This window comes from Oncorhynchus kisutch, unplaced genomic scaffold (genome assembly GCF_002021735.2).
Source record: "Oncorhynchus kisutch isolate 150728-3 unplaced genomic scaffold, Okis_V2 Okis03b-Okis08b_hom, whole genome shotgun sequence".
Taxonomy (NCBI): domain Eukaryota; kingdom Metazoa; phylum Chordata; class Actinopteri; order Salmoniformes; family Salmonidae; genus Oncorhynchus; species Oncorhynchus kisutch.
In genome coordinates this window covers 2,701,968-2,718,190 of record NW_022261980.1, presented here as the reverse complement: position 1 = coordinate 2,718,190, position 16,223 = coordinate 2,701,968, and the positions used below count along the sequence as shown (strand labels likewise).

Genomic DNA, 16,223 nt, shown 5'->3' with positions numbered 1-16,223 from the left:
AAGAAATGGACTTCGCACCTTCTTCAAGTCAAAAGTGTAAAAATGCTTTTAAACTTTTCAATCTTTGATAACGAAAAATACCTCTGTTTGGATTCTGTATCAGGGTAACATTTATACATTGATGTTCATTCATGGACAAGCTCATTGCTCATTGCCATGTCTTCAGGCCGCAGAGTAATCTATAAAGAATGTACATCAGCCAGCATTATCAGTCAGCTCTCTAAAGTAGTAGGGAGAGTCTCTTAGAAGGGGGTTTAAAACGGAACCCTGAAGACAAGAGAGAGAGGGAGAGGGCATGCCATGGGAGTGGTGTCAAGTGGCCGTTTGTCCAGCTGGCTAGTGTGTGTGTGTGTGTGTGTGTGTGTGTGTGTGTGTGTGTGTGTGTGTGTGTGTGTGCGTGCGTGCGTGCGTGCAAAAATACATGTGTGCCTTTGTGTCCGTCTATGAATGTGTGTGTGAGACTGTTTTTGTGTGTGTGTCCATTCATTTGTGTATGTGTGTATGTGTGTGTGTTTAGAATCATTCCTTATCTTTGAAGAAGTGCCGGGATGGGATGGCTCACTTGCCGAGATGACTCCACTTCTCTGGTTCAGAGACAGGAGACAGGAGAGTGGCTGCCTGTCTATTTACAGAGGAGCCGGGACTCCAGTGCATCTACAACCAGTGGATATCCTAAGAGTCTTGTACTACAGGACGGCTGGCGTGAGGGGAGGGCTCTACTGCAGGGCAGCCAGTGCTAGAGGAGATCAGTGTATTGCTGTATATTTTAGGGCAGGGGTATAAAGTCTGTATGCTAGTACAATCAAGGTTAGAATGGGTCCAAGACTGGAGTGGGTCCAGGGCTGTAGCCCCAGCTCAGAGTGACGGTCCTCAGGTATTTCCTCCTAAGACAGCCAGGGTTGGAGTGGACCCAGAGGAGTGTTGGAGCTGCAAGTCAGAGCGGTGTATTTCAGAACAGACAGGGAAAAACCATCCAGGGCTTTATTACATCTACAACACAGGAGGGTGGATGAAGGGAGGTGTTGCCCTTCTTTGACCACTGTGTGTTCCAGGCAAGCTATCCAGGGCTACAGTGGATCTACAGCACCTGTTTCCTGTACATCCAGGACTGGCGGAGAGGAGAACTGGATCTGCCTACACTATAATTGATTGGATTTACATAATGCTTTTCAGTGTGCAAAGCGCTTTACATGCCGCTGTAGGCTACACCAGGCAGCTCTCCTTCTTCCCCGAGACGCCAGCGGTCAGAGTGCTGTATGTCAGGACATCCAGAAGAAGAGTGGATCCAGTGCTATATCTGATCTAAAACCAAGGAAGAGCATGGAGGTTTGGATGAGACCGCTGTGTTCCTAGACCGCTGTGTTCCTAGACCGCTGTGTTCCTAGACCTCTGTGCTCCTAGACAGCTGTGTTCCTAGACCGCTGTGTTCCTAGACCGCTGTGTTCCTAGACCGCTGTGTTCCTAGACTGCTGTGTTCCACTGTATTAGAATCCTCTTGACTTTCTGAGAGGAACACGGCCATTATGACGGAGTGGACGCTCCTCAAACGTCTCCTGGACGCCGTCCACCAGCACTCCACCATGATTGGACGCCTCTGGCTCACCGTCATGGTGATCTTTCGCCTCCTCATCATTGCCGTGGCGACTGAGGACGTGTACGCCGATGAGCAGGAGATGTTTGTGTGCAACACCCTGCAGCCAGGCTGCGCCACAGTCTGCTATGATGCCTTCGCGCCCATCTCACAGCCGCGCTTCTGGGTCTTCCACATCATCAGCGTCTCGACTCCGTCTCTCTGTTTTATCATATATACGTGGCATAATCTGTCGAAGCTGCCGCAGGGACACAGCGGGCAGGGCCAGGGGGTTAACCCAAGGGACTTGCCTCGAGACGGGGGGAAGGATGGAGGTCGAGAGGCATTCAACCGGAGCTGTGACTCGGATAGCTGCTCCATCCGTTCACACCGGCACTTAGGTCACAGCTTGGCCAATGTCTTGGAGGGAATCACTGCCCAGAGTCAGAGCCTCCTAAAGGGAGCTGCCACCACTACAGCCACCACCGCCACGTCTCTAACCCAGGCCAGGGCTCGCGTCTACAGAAATAGCCACTACGATGCACCAGGGGGTCCTGGAGGTGGAGGAGGAACCGGAGGCGTCCTCTCCAAGTACTACGTGTTCCATGTGTGTTTCCGGGCGCTGCTGGAGGTGGGCTTTGTCATGGCCCAGTGGTTCCTCTTCGGCTTCCGAGTGCCCGTCCACCTTTTGTGCAAGGCCCCACCCTGCACGCAGCCCGTGGACTGCTACGTGTCACGGCCCACAGAGAAAACCATCTTCCTCCTCTTCATGTTCTGCGTGGGGCTCTTCTGCATCCTCCTCAACCTTCTGGAGCTTAATCATCTAGGATGGAAGAAGATCAGACACTCAGTGAGGCTCAGGGAGGGAGGATCATGGGGGAATTATGGGGTAGAGAAAGGGGGGCAGGAAACCTTTGAGACTTTCTCTCCCGACAGCCCCTCACAGTTGTCGTCTCTGGGCCTTAGGGATGTCACCAGTACGAAGTTGCTACCGAACTTGGATCTGGTAGTCGACCACCGGCCTGACTGGACCTGTGCTGGGAACTGTTCCCCATTTAATAAGGATGCTGATGCTGGTATAGAGACAGAGCTGCAGCTTCCCAACAACCAGGAGCTCCAGAGAGGAGAGACACAGCTTCTGAAGAGCAAAGGGAAGGGCTGGAAATCCAAGCTGCGCAGTACGGAGGTCTGGATATGAAGGAAAGAATTGAAACGCTGTATAGTTCTCTGGCATTATTCCATGACAACTACTAGGGAATGACTTGTTACAGGACGCTGTATTTGCAAGTCCATACAGATGTACTGTGGTACTCATCACTGGTAATGTTGTTTCCCAAGGAAATAGAGAAAATACACTGTGGATATGAGCCAACATTTGACCAAGCTTCCCTCAGCACTGTGCTGTTTAAAACTGTGGTTCTCAAGCATTTATGACGCACAAAAACCTTTAGGAATAGTGGCACATGTTGACTGATTCAACATTTTTGACTAAAGCTAGAATAGAACAAGTCGTTTCAGCCACAACCCAAAAGATTTCAGCCCTCTCCTGCCATTTGGGAATCACTGGTCTATAGACATGATATACTTGGTGAGTCTTAAAACCTGAAATCCACTAAAAGGATGAAAATGTACACTTTCCACCAATGTTGTACTGTACCAAGGTGAGTTCTATGCGTGTTAATTGTCCTATATGTGGGAAATGCTACTTCGTAGCAGGGCTCTGAGCCCTCAATTATGAGGACTATTTATATCCTTTGTATAACTGAAGCTATGGAAGGGCTGAAGTCAATTCCATTTCCACTCAAGTCTATTCAGGAAAGGAATTCATTGTCCATCACTTTCAATACTTATGAGGATTTTTTTATGTTTTTCATTCACTGGGTTGGTCGTTGGAATGGAACTGAGCCCAACCTGCTAAGGTGAGTGTATAGAGACTCATACATACTGGAACTGTGCTGTGTATGGTAGGAACAAATAAATACTGAAAAGGCAAATGTGTTAAAAGTTATTCAACTATTTTAAAACAACATCAAAGATGGCTCAGTATTTGCTTTTCATTTATTTACGCAATATACAGTACGTATGAATATAATCATTTACAACATCAATAAAACACATTTTATATAGATTATGTTCCAGAAAATAAATCAAATCCAAAAAAGAGGTGATGAAGTATGTACAGCCAGTTTCCATGGACTAAGTTTGGGGTGAAGTGACACTGAACAGAGAGGTTTCAGAGCTGGTTAAGTAGAGCAGAGAGAACAGTAACATTGGACATGGACATATAGTCCAGCTGTAGTGTTGGGGAGGTGTCATCTCAGTCATCACACAGTGGCTTTGTCCCAAATGGGACGGACACACACTGTCAACCATCAGACAGACACCTTAAGAAAGCAGCAGGCTATTACAGAACAGAAGGGTTGGGCTTCAGAACTATCTTCTTCCACAGTGAAGGTTTTTCCATTTCTTATGCTGCCTCCTACAAAAATCAGTTTTTTCTCTCACAATCAAATCCATGGCTACAGTCTTTCTTTTTAAATCATGCAAACAGGGGTTTTCCATATTCACTAGCAATATGAAAACAGTGTGTATTATCTTTAGATATGGTCCTACATTTCCCCTGTTGTTTAGTTCGTGTAGTTGGTCCAGAACATGGTTATACTTAGAGAAAGAAGATGCTTAAGAAAGTTTAAGTGTATTTTGGTAGAAATACCCAATCCAGACTTTTGGGTAAAGGGAATGTCCACACACTATACAGTGGCTTTTTAAATACTGTTTTTCTAAATGAAAAAGGGAAACCAATGACCCTCCATGGTGATGATTCAGTTATGGCATTGTTGTTCCATCCTTCTGGAGTTATCCATTCTGTTGAATGGTGAACATATAAAGTCCAGAGCTATATATACACAGTACATAATACTTATTATAGGGCTCTGATGAATTCCATTCTCAGCAGAGAGAGAGAGAGGCTATTGGCAGTTAAAAACCAACTATCAGGCTAAAGAGACGTGTCAAATAGAAGGTCAGGTCAGAGCAACGCTGCACTTCCTAAATAAGCCCAGGGTTATCGGACTTCAGACATGATACTAGACAGGCATATCTCATTAAAGGCACACTTCATTGCTTCTATTTCTGGTCACCTGTGAGGCCTTAGATAACACCTGTTTGTTTTGAAGGCTTGAGAGTCTTTGCAAGTGCAAAGTACAAAGACAAAGAAGAGCCTGACTGATGTGAATCAAACAATGTTAGTTTGGTTTCAAGTGTGTAAGTACTTTGTGGCACTACCACAGGGGAAAGAAAAGTGACAAAGTATGCCTTTAATGTGTATCATTTTGAGACTTCGTTCAATCTACAATGGTGGTCTGACGTTACATGGCAGACAAACTGTTTCATCACATACAGTACATATCGTGGTCCATATCAATCTATTTATTCACCATCAGACGGTACTGTACTCTCATGGTGAAGGACATAGAAAGTGCAGTGCTTGAGGAGAAACTAGAAAACATACAGTATGTGCATGTCTGGAGGTGTGCGTTCGGGTCTAAAGCTTCAGTGCAATACAGACAACATTTTAAAAAGCACTTAAACGGTCCAAGTGGGTCAAGGCATTCACCCCCGTCTGACACAGAACAGTGGTACAGTCCTTAGAGGAGTCTTTACGTCACAGTAAGACCAGACCATGTAAACACAGAGAGAGAGAGGGACATTCAGAGTTGTAAAATCAGTTCCGTACAGTTTAAAAATATGTGTTTGGGATAACACTTAAGAGCACAACAGGCAGACAAGCAGGCAGACGGACAACAGGAACAACTCTGGGCACATGTTAAAGCCTATAATAACCTAGAACTAGGGACTAGAGTTTGTATTGGTCAGGTAACATGGTCAGGCATAACTCCTGGCCCTACAGATAACAGCAGAGAAAAGGAACAAAAAGACCACTCCTAACTCAACATCAACACTTGAAGAAGAGTTACACAGGAAAACCCTAACCAAACGGAGATGCACAGTAGCAATGTGGATTTTTCCAGGAGACTCCATTTTGTTTTCTCATGGCAGATCATGAGAAAAGCATCATCTTTGATAACCTGGAATTACTTTTCTTCAGTTAGTCCACACCTGTTACACAGCGATTTTCAGGTGATTATTTTAGTCGTCTTGTCTGATGGCGTCACCTGTAGCTGCTCCAAATGGAACACAGTTTGGGGGAGGAACCCTGATTTTCACATTCCACAAACCATGAAAAGAACAATGTAGAAAATAAATATTGTAAAAGACAAAGAGAAAAGTAGTACACTTATTGAATGTCTGTGGCGAAAAGCAAGGCGTGGTCATCTGAGGAGGACTTTGATGAAGTGTGTTGTGATCAATTTCATATGACGATTTCATGGAGTTTGTGGTTTGGGTTAGGGGCTGTGTGGGTGCTGGGGTATTGGAGGGTTGGAGTCTGGGACTAGGGATTACATGTCGTTTTGACAATAAATTAGACATAGGTTTGTGCTAGGAGTTGTTGTGCTAGGAGTTGTTGTGCTGAGAGTTGTGCTGAAATCCCAAATAAACCCATATCCCCTCTAACCCCTACACACTCCTATTGATCTTAAAGGAATGGTATTAACACGATCAGATTAGCTTCACTCTGCCTTCTGATAGACTGCTTAGAATGTCCACTTCCTTCCTTATACCTGTCCAATCTTTTCAGATCTACAAAAGTGTCTAGGGTATAGGGTCGATTTGCGATTGAGTACTGTGTTTCTAAGGCTGAGGGTGTAAGGGTAGGGACTGGAGGCTGGGGGTTGATGACAGGAGGCTTGAGGGTGGGGATTGAAGTCTGATGAAATGGACACTGTGTATAATCCCAAATCGACACCAAGACCCTGCACCCTATGCACCTGTGGAGATCTGAGCGGATCAGATCAAAATAACAAAATCCTCTCAGATCTCCACAGGTGCATAGGGTGTAGGGACCAGGGGAGGCTGTGTGGAGGTTGGGCTCTGGAGATTGGTCCCTGATTGGGTGGTGTCCTGTCCGTTCCTGTCTCACTGGGGCAGGGGTACGATAACCTCCACATAGTTGATTGGGAAGAAGCCAGAGTCTCCGTTTATCATGCCTTCGTACCAGTTGTCATCTATCTGGTTGGTGAGGATGATGATGTCACCCTCCTTAAAACCCAGCTCACCATCGTTCTCTGGCTCAAAGTCATACAGGGACCTGGCACACGGCTGGTCCAGCACCTCTGATTCTGGAGGGAGGGAGGAGAAGGGGTGGGGGGAGAGGGAGGATAAGGGGTGAGGGAGGAAGGAGAAGAGGTGAAGGGGGAGAGGGAAGGAGAGGGGGATGGGGGTAGGAGGAGAGGGGGTAAAAATAGAGAACTGTCAAACACCAGCATGTATCGTCTTCTGTTCCCTGTTCCCTCTTCCTCTGATAAGGATCTGATGTGGGTTGGTGCAGCAAAACAAATCCAACACATTAAGACAAACAGACAGTGGTGTGATAGTGACAGTATGGAGGAGTAGAGGACAGTTACAGTAGACTGGGTTGTTGTTGGACCAAGGTATGAGGGTGTGCATGTGTGTGTGTGTGTGTGTGTGTGTGTTACTCACGGTGGCCGTTGAAAGTGGGACTCTCTGGCCAGGACAGAGGGACGGTGGTGAAGGGATCAGCTGGGTGAGAGATGGATGGAGAAACATGGAGATGGAAGATGAGACAAGCACCAACAAACACAATGCCTGCAACTTTCCTGAAATTCCCAGGTTTTCCAGAAATCCTCAAAGGATGACCCCCGGTTTTCCTGCTTTTTCAATCCCGATTCCAGGAATCTTCCAACACAATTTTTTTGCTGTTGAAATATACGTGAATTTTGCGACCCTTACCCTACTCATGACATGATTACTCCTGCCATGGTTGAAACAGCAACCAATATCTGATGAATGAATAATAAATTGACTGATGCCTCCCGAGTGGCGCACTGCATCGCAGTGCTAGATGTGTTACTACAGACCCGGGTTTGATCCCAGGCTGTGTTGCAGCTGGCCGCGACCGGGAGACCCATGAGGCGGCGCACAATTGGCCCAGCGTAGTCCGGGTTAGGGGAGGGTTTGGCCGGACAGGATGTAATTGTCCCATCGCGCTCTAGCGGCTCCTTGTGGCGGGCCAGGTGCATGCACGCTGACTTCGGCCGCCAGCTGTACAGTGTTTCCTCCGACACGTTGGTGCGGCTGGCTTCCGGGTTAAGCGAGCAGTGTGTCAAGAAGCAGTGAGGCTTGGCGGGGTCGTGTTTCGGAGGACGCATGGCTCTCGACCTTCACTTCTCCCGAGTCCGTACAGGAGTTGCAGCGATGGGACAAGACTATAACTACCAATTGGACATCACAAAAATAAACTGACTGACAAACTTTAATCTGAAGGGATAACAGCTTTTATCTTAATATGTTAAACCTATTACAGATGTGATCTTTTCAGTGTGCTATTTGTAACTGCTCTTAGCGGTGTAGGGTGAAGTTGACCTTAGACGCTGATCCTGGGGCAGTTTTGCATTTCTCCCACTAATGGTTTAACCCAGAGCAATTTTCATGGAGGTTGTTACACCCTCTAACCACATGAGGGCAGAAAACTGATTTTTTAAAGTCACATTGATGGAGCCAGAGAACTTGCAAGTTATTACTTGGCTAAAAATGATCATGACTTCACAGGAGTTTTGATTTGTCTCAGATTATCTCTAGAGAGGCAGAATAAGTCATTTTTAAGACTATGTATGGGTGCGACACCTGTTTGATGTGATCAGTCCAAGTATACCTACTTTTCCCATTTCCATTTACTGTGTGGTTGATCTGGATGTCTGCAAAGAACCACAGACACATATAACATGACTTATGACTTGGGAAAAATAACAGTGGGTGAAAGGATAACATGGACAAACTGATGGGGCTGATCAAAACAAATATGAGCAGAATTGATACACAAACACACAGACAAACACACACACTACCGTACAGTACAGTACCTGAGGACTTGAGTGAGGAGCTATATGATCCATTGTGTTGAGTGTTGTCTATGGTCTCAATGCTGCTCATGATGGACTTTGGTTTAAATTCTCTCTTCGGTCGACTGCTGGCTGAAGATATCCTGTGGGAGGCATTATGATGTTATCCACTGTGGCCCAACAACATGTGTACATTACTGGCTGAGGATACCCTGTGAGAGGCATTATGATGTTATCCACTGTGGCCCAACAACATGTGTACATTACTGGCTGAGGATACCCTGTGAGAGGCATTATGATGTTATCCACTGTGGCCCAACAACATGTGTACATTACTGGCTGAGGATACCCTGTGAGAGGCATTATGATGCTATCCACTGTGGCCCAACAACATGTGTACATTACTGGCTGAGGATACCCTGTGAGAGGCATTATGATGCTATCCACTGTGGCCCAACAACATGTATACATTACTGGTTGAGGAGACCCTGTGAGAGGCATTATGATGTTATCCACTGTGGCCCAACAACATGTGTACATTACTGGCTGCATAGTCTAAAGTGGTTTCCTCCTGTCCTTGTCCTGTTTCCTTCAACTGGTTGGTTTTCCTTCAATTTGGTTTTCAATTTAGTGCAATTAGAATATGAACTGAGGATGATTTTTTTATTCAGGCAGTGAATTTCAACTTGAATCAGAATTACTGAATTGAAAACTGAAAAGGTGAAAGCAAAATGGCGGATGCTCACTAGGGAGTTGCTTTCACGTGTCCAGCTCTTTCACATCAGTGCAGAATAAGGGAAGGAGACGAGGAGGCAGGCTGTTTAGGGACTGTGGAGTGTGATAGCTGTAGTTAGTTAGTTGCCTGTTTTGTAGTTGGGTGTTGAGGTCTTCTAGGATCTCCAAGGACTGACGGTGGTAGTCTAACGCCGCTTCAACCAACGCTGACAGCTGACTCACCTGCTCCACCTACCAAACACACAACACAAGAATATTATCCATCTTATCAAGCACTTTATCTTGTATGAAGAACATGTAGTGAACTATTTCTTGGTAAGATTGACATTGCGATTGTACTGTAAAGTGCTGCACTTTGTGACAACTGTTGTTGTCAATACGGGATAGACAACTGGTTCAACAGGTGTGGACTAACAGTGAAATGCTTTCTGATGGGAAAGAAAATAGAGAAATAATAGAAAAGTAAAACACGTAATAATAAAAGCAATAATAGATACATAATGAGTAACTATAACTTGTAACTTATAGACAAAAGCTACCAGTACTGAGTGGATGATAACTTACTTATATACAAGAGGTACCAGTACTGAGTTGATGTGCAGGGGTATGAGGTAATAACTTGGCTACATACAAGAGGTACCAGTACTGAGTTGATGTGCAGGGGTATGAGGTAATAACTTGGCTACATACAAGAGGTACCAGTACTGAGTTGATGTGCAGGGGTATGAGGTAATAACTTGGCTACATACAAGAGGTACCAGTACTGAGTTGATGTGCAGGGGTATGAGGTAATAACTTGGCTACATACAAGAGGTACCAGTACTGAGTTGATGTGCAGGGGTATGAGGTAATAACTTGGCTACATACAAGAGGTACCAGTACTGAGTTGATGTGCAGGGGTATGAGGTAATAACTTGGCTACATACAAGAGGTACCAGTACTGAGTTGATGTGCAGGGGTATGAGGTAATAACTTGGCTACATACAAGAGGTACCAGTACTGAGTTGATGTGCAGGGGTATGAGGTAATAACTTGGCTACATACAAGAGGTACCAGTACTGAGTTGATGTGCAGGGGTATGAGGTAATAACTTGGCTACATACAAGAGGTACCAGTACTGAGTTGATGTGCAGGGGTATGAGGTAATAACTTGGCTACATACAAGAGGTACCAGTACTGAGTTGATGTGCAGGGGTATGAGGTAATAACTTGGCTATATACAAGAGGTACCAGTACTGAGTTGATGTGCAGGGGTATGAGGTAATAACTTGGCTACATACAAGAGGTACCAGTACTGAGTTGATGTGCAGGGGTATGAGGTAATAACTTGGCTATATACAAGAGGTACCAGTACTGAGTTGATGTGCAGGGGTATGAGGTAATAACTTGGCCATATACAAGAGGTACCAGTACTGAGTTAATGTGCAGGGGTATGAGGTAATAACTTGGATATATACAAAAGGTACCAGTACTGAGTTGATGTGCAGGGGTATGAGGTAATAACTTGGCTACATACAAAAGGTACCAGTACTGAGTTGATGTGCAAGGGTATGAGGTAATAACTTGGCTATATACAAGAGGTACCAGTACTGAGTTGATGTGCAGGGGTATGAGGTAATAACTTGGCTACATACAAGAGGTACCAGTACTGAGTTGATGTGCAGGGGTATGAGGTAATAACTTGGCTATATACAAGGGGTACCAGTACTAGGTTGATGTGCAGGGGTATGAGGTAATAACTTGGCTATATACAAGAGGTACCAGTACTGAGTTGATGTGCAGGGGTATTAGGTAATAACTTGGCTATATACAAGAGGTACCAGTACTGAGTTGATGTGCAGGGGTATGAGGTAATAACTTGGCTATATACAAGGGGTACCAGTACTAGGTTGATGTGCAGGGGTATGAGGTAATAACTTGGCTATATACAAGAGGTACCAGTACTGAGTTGATGTGCAGGGGTATTAGGTAATAACTTGGCTATATACAAGAGGTACCAGTACTGAGTTGATGTGCAGGGGTATGAGGTAATAACTTGGCTATATACAAGGGGTACCAGTTCTAGGTTGATGTGCAGGGGTATGAGGTAATAACTTGGCTACATACAAGAGGTACCAGTACTGAGTTGATGTGCAGGGGTATGAGGTAATAACTTGGCTACATACAAGAGGTACCAGTACTGAGTTGATGTGCAGGGGTATGAGGTAATAACTTGGCTACATACAAGAGGTACCAGTACTGAGTTGATGTGCAGGGGTATGAGGTAATAACTTGGCTACATACAAGAGGTACCAGTACTGAGTTGATGTGCAGGGGTATGAGGTAATAACTTGGCTACATACAAGAGGTACCAGTACTGAGTTGATGTGCAGGGGTATGAGGTAATAACTTGGCTACATACAAGAGGTACCAGTACTGAGTTGATGTGCAGGGGTATGAGGTAATAACTTGGCTACATACAAGAGGTACCAGTACTGAGTTGATGTGCAGGGGTATGAGGTAATAACTTGGCTATATACAAGAGGTACCAGTACTGAGTTGATGTGCAAGGGTATGAGGTAATAACTTGGCTATATACAAGAGGTACCAGTACTGAGTTGATGTGCAGGGGTATGAGGTAATAACTTGGCTACATACAAGAGGTACCAGTACTGAGTTGATGTGCAGGGGTATGAGGTAATAACTTGGCTATATACAAGGGGTACCAGTACTAGGTTGATGTGCAGGGGTATGAGGTAATAACTTGGCTATATACAAGAGGTACCAGTACTGAGTTGATGTGCAGGGGTATTAGGTAATAACTTGGCTATATACAAGAGGTACCAGTACTGAGTTGATGTGCAGGGGTATGAGGTAATAACTTGGCTATATACAAGGGGTACCAGTACTAGGTTGATGTGCAGGGGTATGAGGTAATAACTTGGCTATATACAAGAGGTACCAGTACTGAGTTGATGTGCAGGGGTATTAGGTAATAACTTGGCTATATACAAGAGGTACCAGTACTGAGTTGATGTGCAGGGGTATGAGGTAATAACTTGGCTATATACAAGGGGTACCAGTTCTAGGTTGATGTGCAGGGGTATGAGGTAATAACTTGGATATATACAAAAGGTACCAGTACTGAGTTGATGTGCAGGGGTATGAGGTAATAACTTGGCTACATACAAAAGGTACCAGTACTGAGTTGATGTGCAAGGGTATGAGGTAATAACTTGGCTATATACAAGAGGTACCAGTACTGAGTTGATGTGCAGGGGTATGAGGTAATAACTTGGCTACATACAAGAGGTACCAGTACTGAGTTGATGTGCAAGGGTATGAGGTAATAACTTGGCTATATACAAGAGGTACCAGTACTGAGTTGATGTGCAGGGGTATGAGGTAATAACTTGGCTACATACAAGAGGTACCAGTACTGAGTTGATGTGCAGGGGTATGAGGTAATAACTTGGCTACATACAAAAGGTACCAGTACTGAGTTGATGTGCAAGGGTATGAGGTAATAACTTGGCTATATACAAGAGGTACCAGTACTGAGTTGATGTGCAGGGGTATGAGGTAATAACTTGGCTATATACAAGAGGTGCCAGTACTGAGTTGATGTGCAGGGGTATGAGGTAATAACTTGGCTATATACAAGGGGTACCAGTACTAGGTTGATGTGCAGGGGTATGAGGTAATAACTTGGCTATATACAAGGGGTACCAGTACTAGGTTGATGTGCAGGGGTATGAGGTAATAACTTGGCTATATACAAGAGGTACCAGTACTGAGTTGATGTGCAGGGGTATGAGGTAATAACTTGGCTATATACAAGAGGTACCAGTACTAGGTTGATGTGCAGGGGTCTGAGGTAATAACTTGGCTATATACAAGGGGTACCAGTACTAGGTTGATGTGCAGGGGTATGAGGTAATAACTTGGCTATATACAAGAGGTACCAGTACTAGGTTGATGTGCAGGGGTATGAGGTAATAACTTGGCTATATACAAGAGGTACCAGTACTGAGTTGATGTGCAGGGGTATTAGGTAATAACTTGGCTATATACAAGAGGTACCAGTACTGAGTTGATGTGCAGGGGTATGAGGTAATAACTTGGCTATATACAAGGGGTACCAGTTCTAGGTTGATGTGCAGGGGTATGAGGTAATAACTTGGATATATACAAAAGGTACCAGTACTGAGTTGATGTGCAGGGGTATGAGGTAATAACTTGGCTACATACAAAAGGTACCAGTACTGAGTTGATGTGCAAGGGTATGAGGTAATAACTTGGCTATATACAAGAGGTACCAGTACTGAGTTGATGTGCAGGGGTATGAGGTAATAACTTGGCTACATACAAGAGGTACCAGTACTGAGTTGATGTGCAAGGGTATGAGGTAATAACTTGGCTATATACAAGAGGTACCAGTACTGAGTTGATGTGCAGGGGTATGAGGTAATAACTTGGCTACATACAAGAGGTACCAGTACTGAGTTGATGTGCAGGGGTATGAGGTAATAACTTGGCTATATACAAGGGGTACCAGTACTGAGTTGATGTGCAGGGGTATGAGGTAATAACTTGGCTACATACAAGAGGTACCAGTACTGAGTTGATGTGCAGGGGTATGAGGTAATAACTTGGCTATATACAAAAGGTACCAGTACTGAGTTAATGTGCAGGGGTATGAGGTAATAACTTGGCTATATACAAGAGGTGCCAGTACTGAGTTGATGTGCAGGGGTATGAGGTAATAACTTGGCTATATACAAGGGGTACCAGTACTAGGTTGATGTGCAGGGGTATGAGGTAATAACTTGGCTATATACAAGGGGTACCAGTACTAGGTTGATGTGCAGGGGTATGAGGTAATAACTTGGCTATATACAAGAGGTACCAGTACTGAGTTGATGTGCAGGGGTATGAGGTAATAACTTGGCTATATACAAGAGGTACCAGTACTAGGTTGATGTGCAGGGGTCTGAGGTAATAACTTGGCTATATACAAGGGGTACCAGTACTAGGTTGATGTGCAGGGGTATGAGGTAATAACTTGGCTATATACAAGAGGTACCAGTACTAGGTTGATGTGCAGGGGTATGAGGTAATAACTTGGCTATATACAAGAGGTACCAGTACTGAGTTGATGTGCAGGGGTATTAGGTAATAACTTGGCTATATACAAGAGGTACCAGTACTGAGTTGATGTGCAGGGGTATGAGGTAATAACTTGGCTATATACAAGGGGTACCAGTTCTAGGTTGATGTGCAGGGGTATGAGGTAATAACTTGGATATATACAAAAGGTACCAGTACTGAGTTGATGTGCAGGGGTATGAGGTAATAACTTGGCTACATACAAAAGGTACCAGTACTGAGTTGATGTGCAAGGGTATGAGGTAATAACTTGGCTATATACAAGAGGTACCAGTACTGAGTTGATGTGCAGGGGTATGAGGTAATAACTTGGCTACATACAAGAGGTACCAGTACTGAGTTGATGTGCAAGGGTATGAGGTATAACTTGGCTATATACAAGAGGTACCAGTACTGAGTTGATGTGCAGGGGTATGAGGTAATAACTTGGCTACATACAAGAGGTACCAGTACTGAGTTGATGTGCAGGGGTATGAGGTAATAACTTGGCTATATACAAGGGGTACCAGTACTGAGTTAATGTGCAGGGGTATGAGGTAATAACTTGGCTATATTACAAGGGGTACCAGTACTAGGTTGATGTGCAGGGGTATGAGGTAATAACTTGGCTATATACAAGGGGTACCAGTACTAGGTTGATGTGCAGGGGTATGAGGTAATAACTTGGCTATATACAAGAGGTACCAGTACTGAGTTGATGTGCAAGGGTATGAGGTAATAACTTGGCTATATACAAGAGGTACCAGTACTGAGTTGATGTGCAGGGGTATGAGGTAATAACTTGGCTACATACAAGAGGTACCAGTACTGAGTTGATGTGCAAGGGTATGAGGTAATAACTTGGCTATATACAAGAGGTACCAGTACTGAGTTGATGTGCAGGGGTATGAGGTAATAACTTGGCTACATACAAGAGGTACCAGTACTGAGTTGATGTGCAGGGGTATGAGGTAATAACTTGGCTATATACAAAAGGTACCAGTACTGAGTTAATGTGCAGGGGTATGAGGTAATAACTTGGCTATATACAAGAGGTGCCAGTACTGAGTTGATGTGCAGGGGTATGAGGTAATAACTTGGCTATATACAAGAGGTACCAGTACTAGGTTGATGTGCAGGGGTCTGAGGTAATAACTTGGCTATATACAAGGGGTACCAGTACTAGGTTGATGTGCAGGGGTATGAGGTAATAACTTGGCTATATACAAGGGGTACCAGTACTAGGTTGATGTGCAGGGGTATGAGGTAATAACTTGGCTATATACAAGAGGTACCAGTACTGAGTTGATGTGCAGGGGTATGAGGTAATAACTTGGCTATATACAAGAGGTACCAGTACTAGGTTGATGTGCAGGGGTCTGAGGTAATAACTTGGCTATATACAAGGGGTACCAGTACTAGGTTGATGTGCAGGGGTATGAGGTAATAACTTGGCTATATACAAGGGGTACCAGTACTAGGTTGATGTGCAGGGGTATGAGGTAATAACTTGGCTATATACAAGAGGTACCAGTACTGAGTTGATGTGCAGGGGTATTAGGTAATAACTTGGCTATATACAAGAGGTACCAGTACTGAGTTGATGTGCAGGGGTATGAGGTAATAACTTGGCTATATACAAGAGGTACCAGTACTGAGTTAATGTGCAGGGGTATGAGGTAATAACTTGGCTATATACAAGAGGTGCCAGTACTGAGTTGATGTGCAGGGGTATGAGGTAATAACTTGGCTATATACAAGGGGTACCAGTTCTAGGTTGATGTGCAGGGGTATGAGGTAATAACTTGGCT

The 16,223-nt window shown here is 44.6% G+C and overlaps 2 protein-coding genes across 3 annotated transcripts in view; one reads left to right on the top strand and one right to left on the bottom strand.

Moving 5' to 3' along the window:
• The first annotated feature begins 770 nt into the window (after positions 1–770).
• LOC116359600 (gap junction delta-2 protein-like) lies at positions 771–2,776 on the top strand. Its single transcript, XM_031812491.1, has one exon. The coding sequence runs from the start codon at positions 1,524–1,526 to the stop codon at positions 2,766–2,768; it is 1,245 nt and encodes a 414-aa protein (XP_031668351.1). The 5' UTR covers positions 771–1,523; the 3' UTR covers positions 2,769–2,776.
• An 830-nt stretch (positions 2,777–3,606) lies between these two features.
• The window catches only part of LOC109881711 (endophilin-A3), a 59,369-nt gene continuing 46,752 nt past the window's right edge, over positions 3,607–16,223 (bottom strand). The window contains exons 7-11 of one of the 2 annotated variants that reach the window (XM_031812492.1): positions 9,413–9,516; positions 8,572–8,693; positions 8,368–8,406; positions 7,172–7,231; positions 3,607–6,810 (exon numbers count right to left, since the gene is read on the bottom strand). In XM_031812492.1, coding sequence (XP_031668352.1) covers positions 6,608–6,810; positions 7,172–7,231; positions 8,368–8,406; positions 8,572–8,693; positions 9,413–9,516 — 528 coding nt within the window. In that variant the 3' untranslated portion in view covers positions 3,607–6,607. The remainder of the gene's footprint in view (positions 6,811–7,171; positions 7,232–8,367; positions 8,407–8,571; positions 8,694–9,412; positions 9,517–16,223) is intronic. The other variant, XM_031812493.1, reaches the window with a different exon arrangement.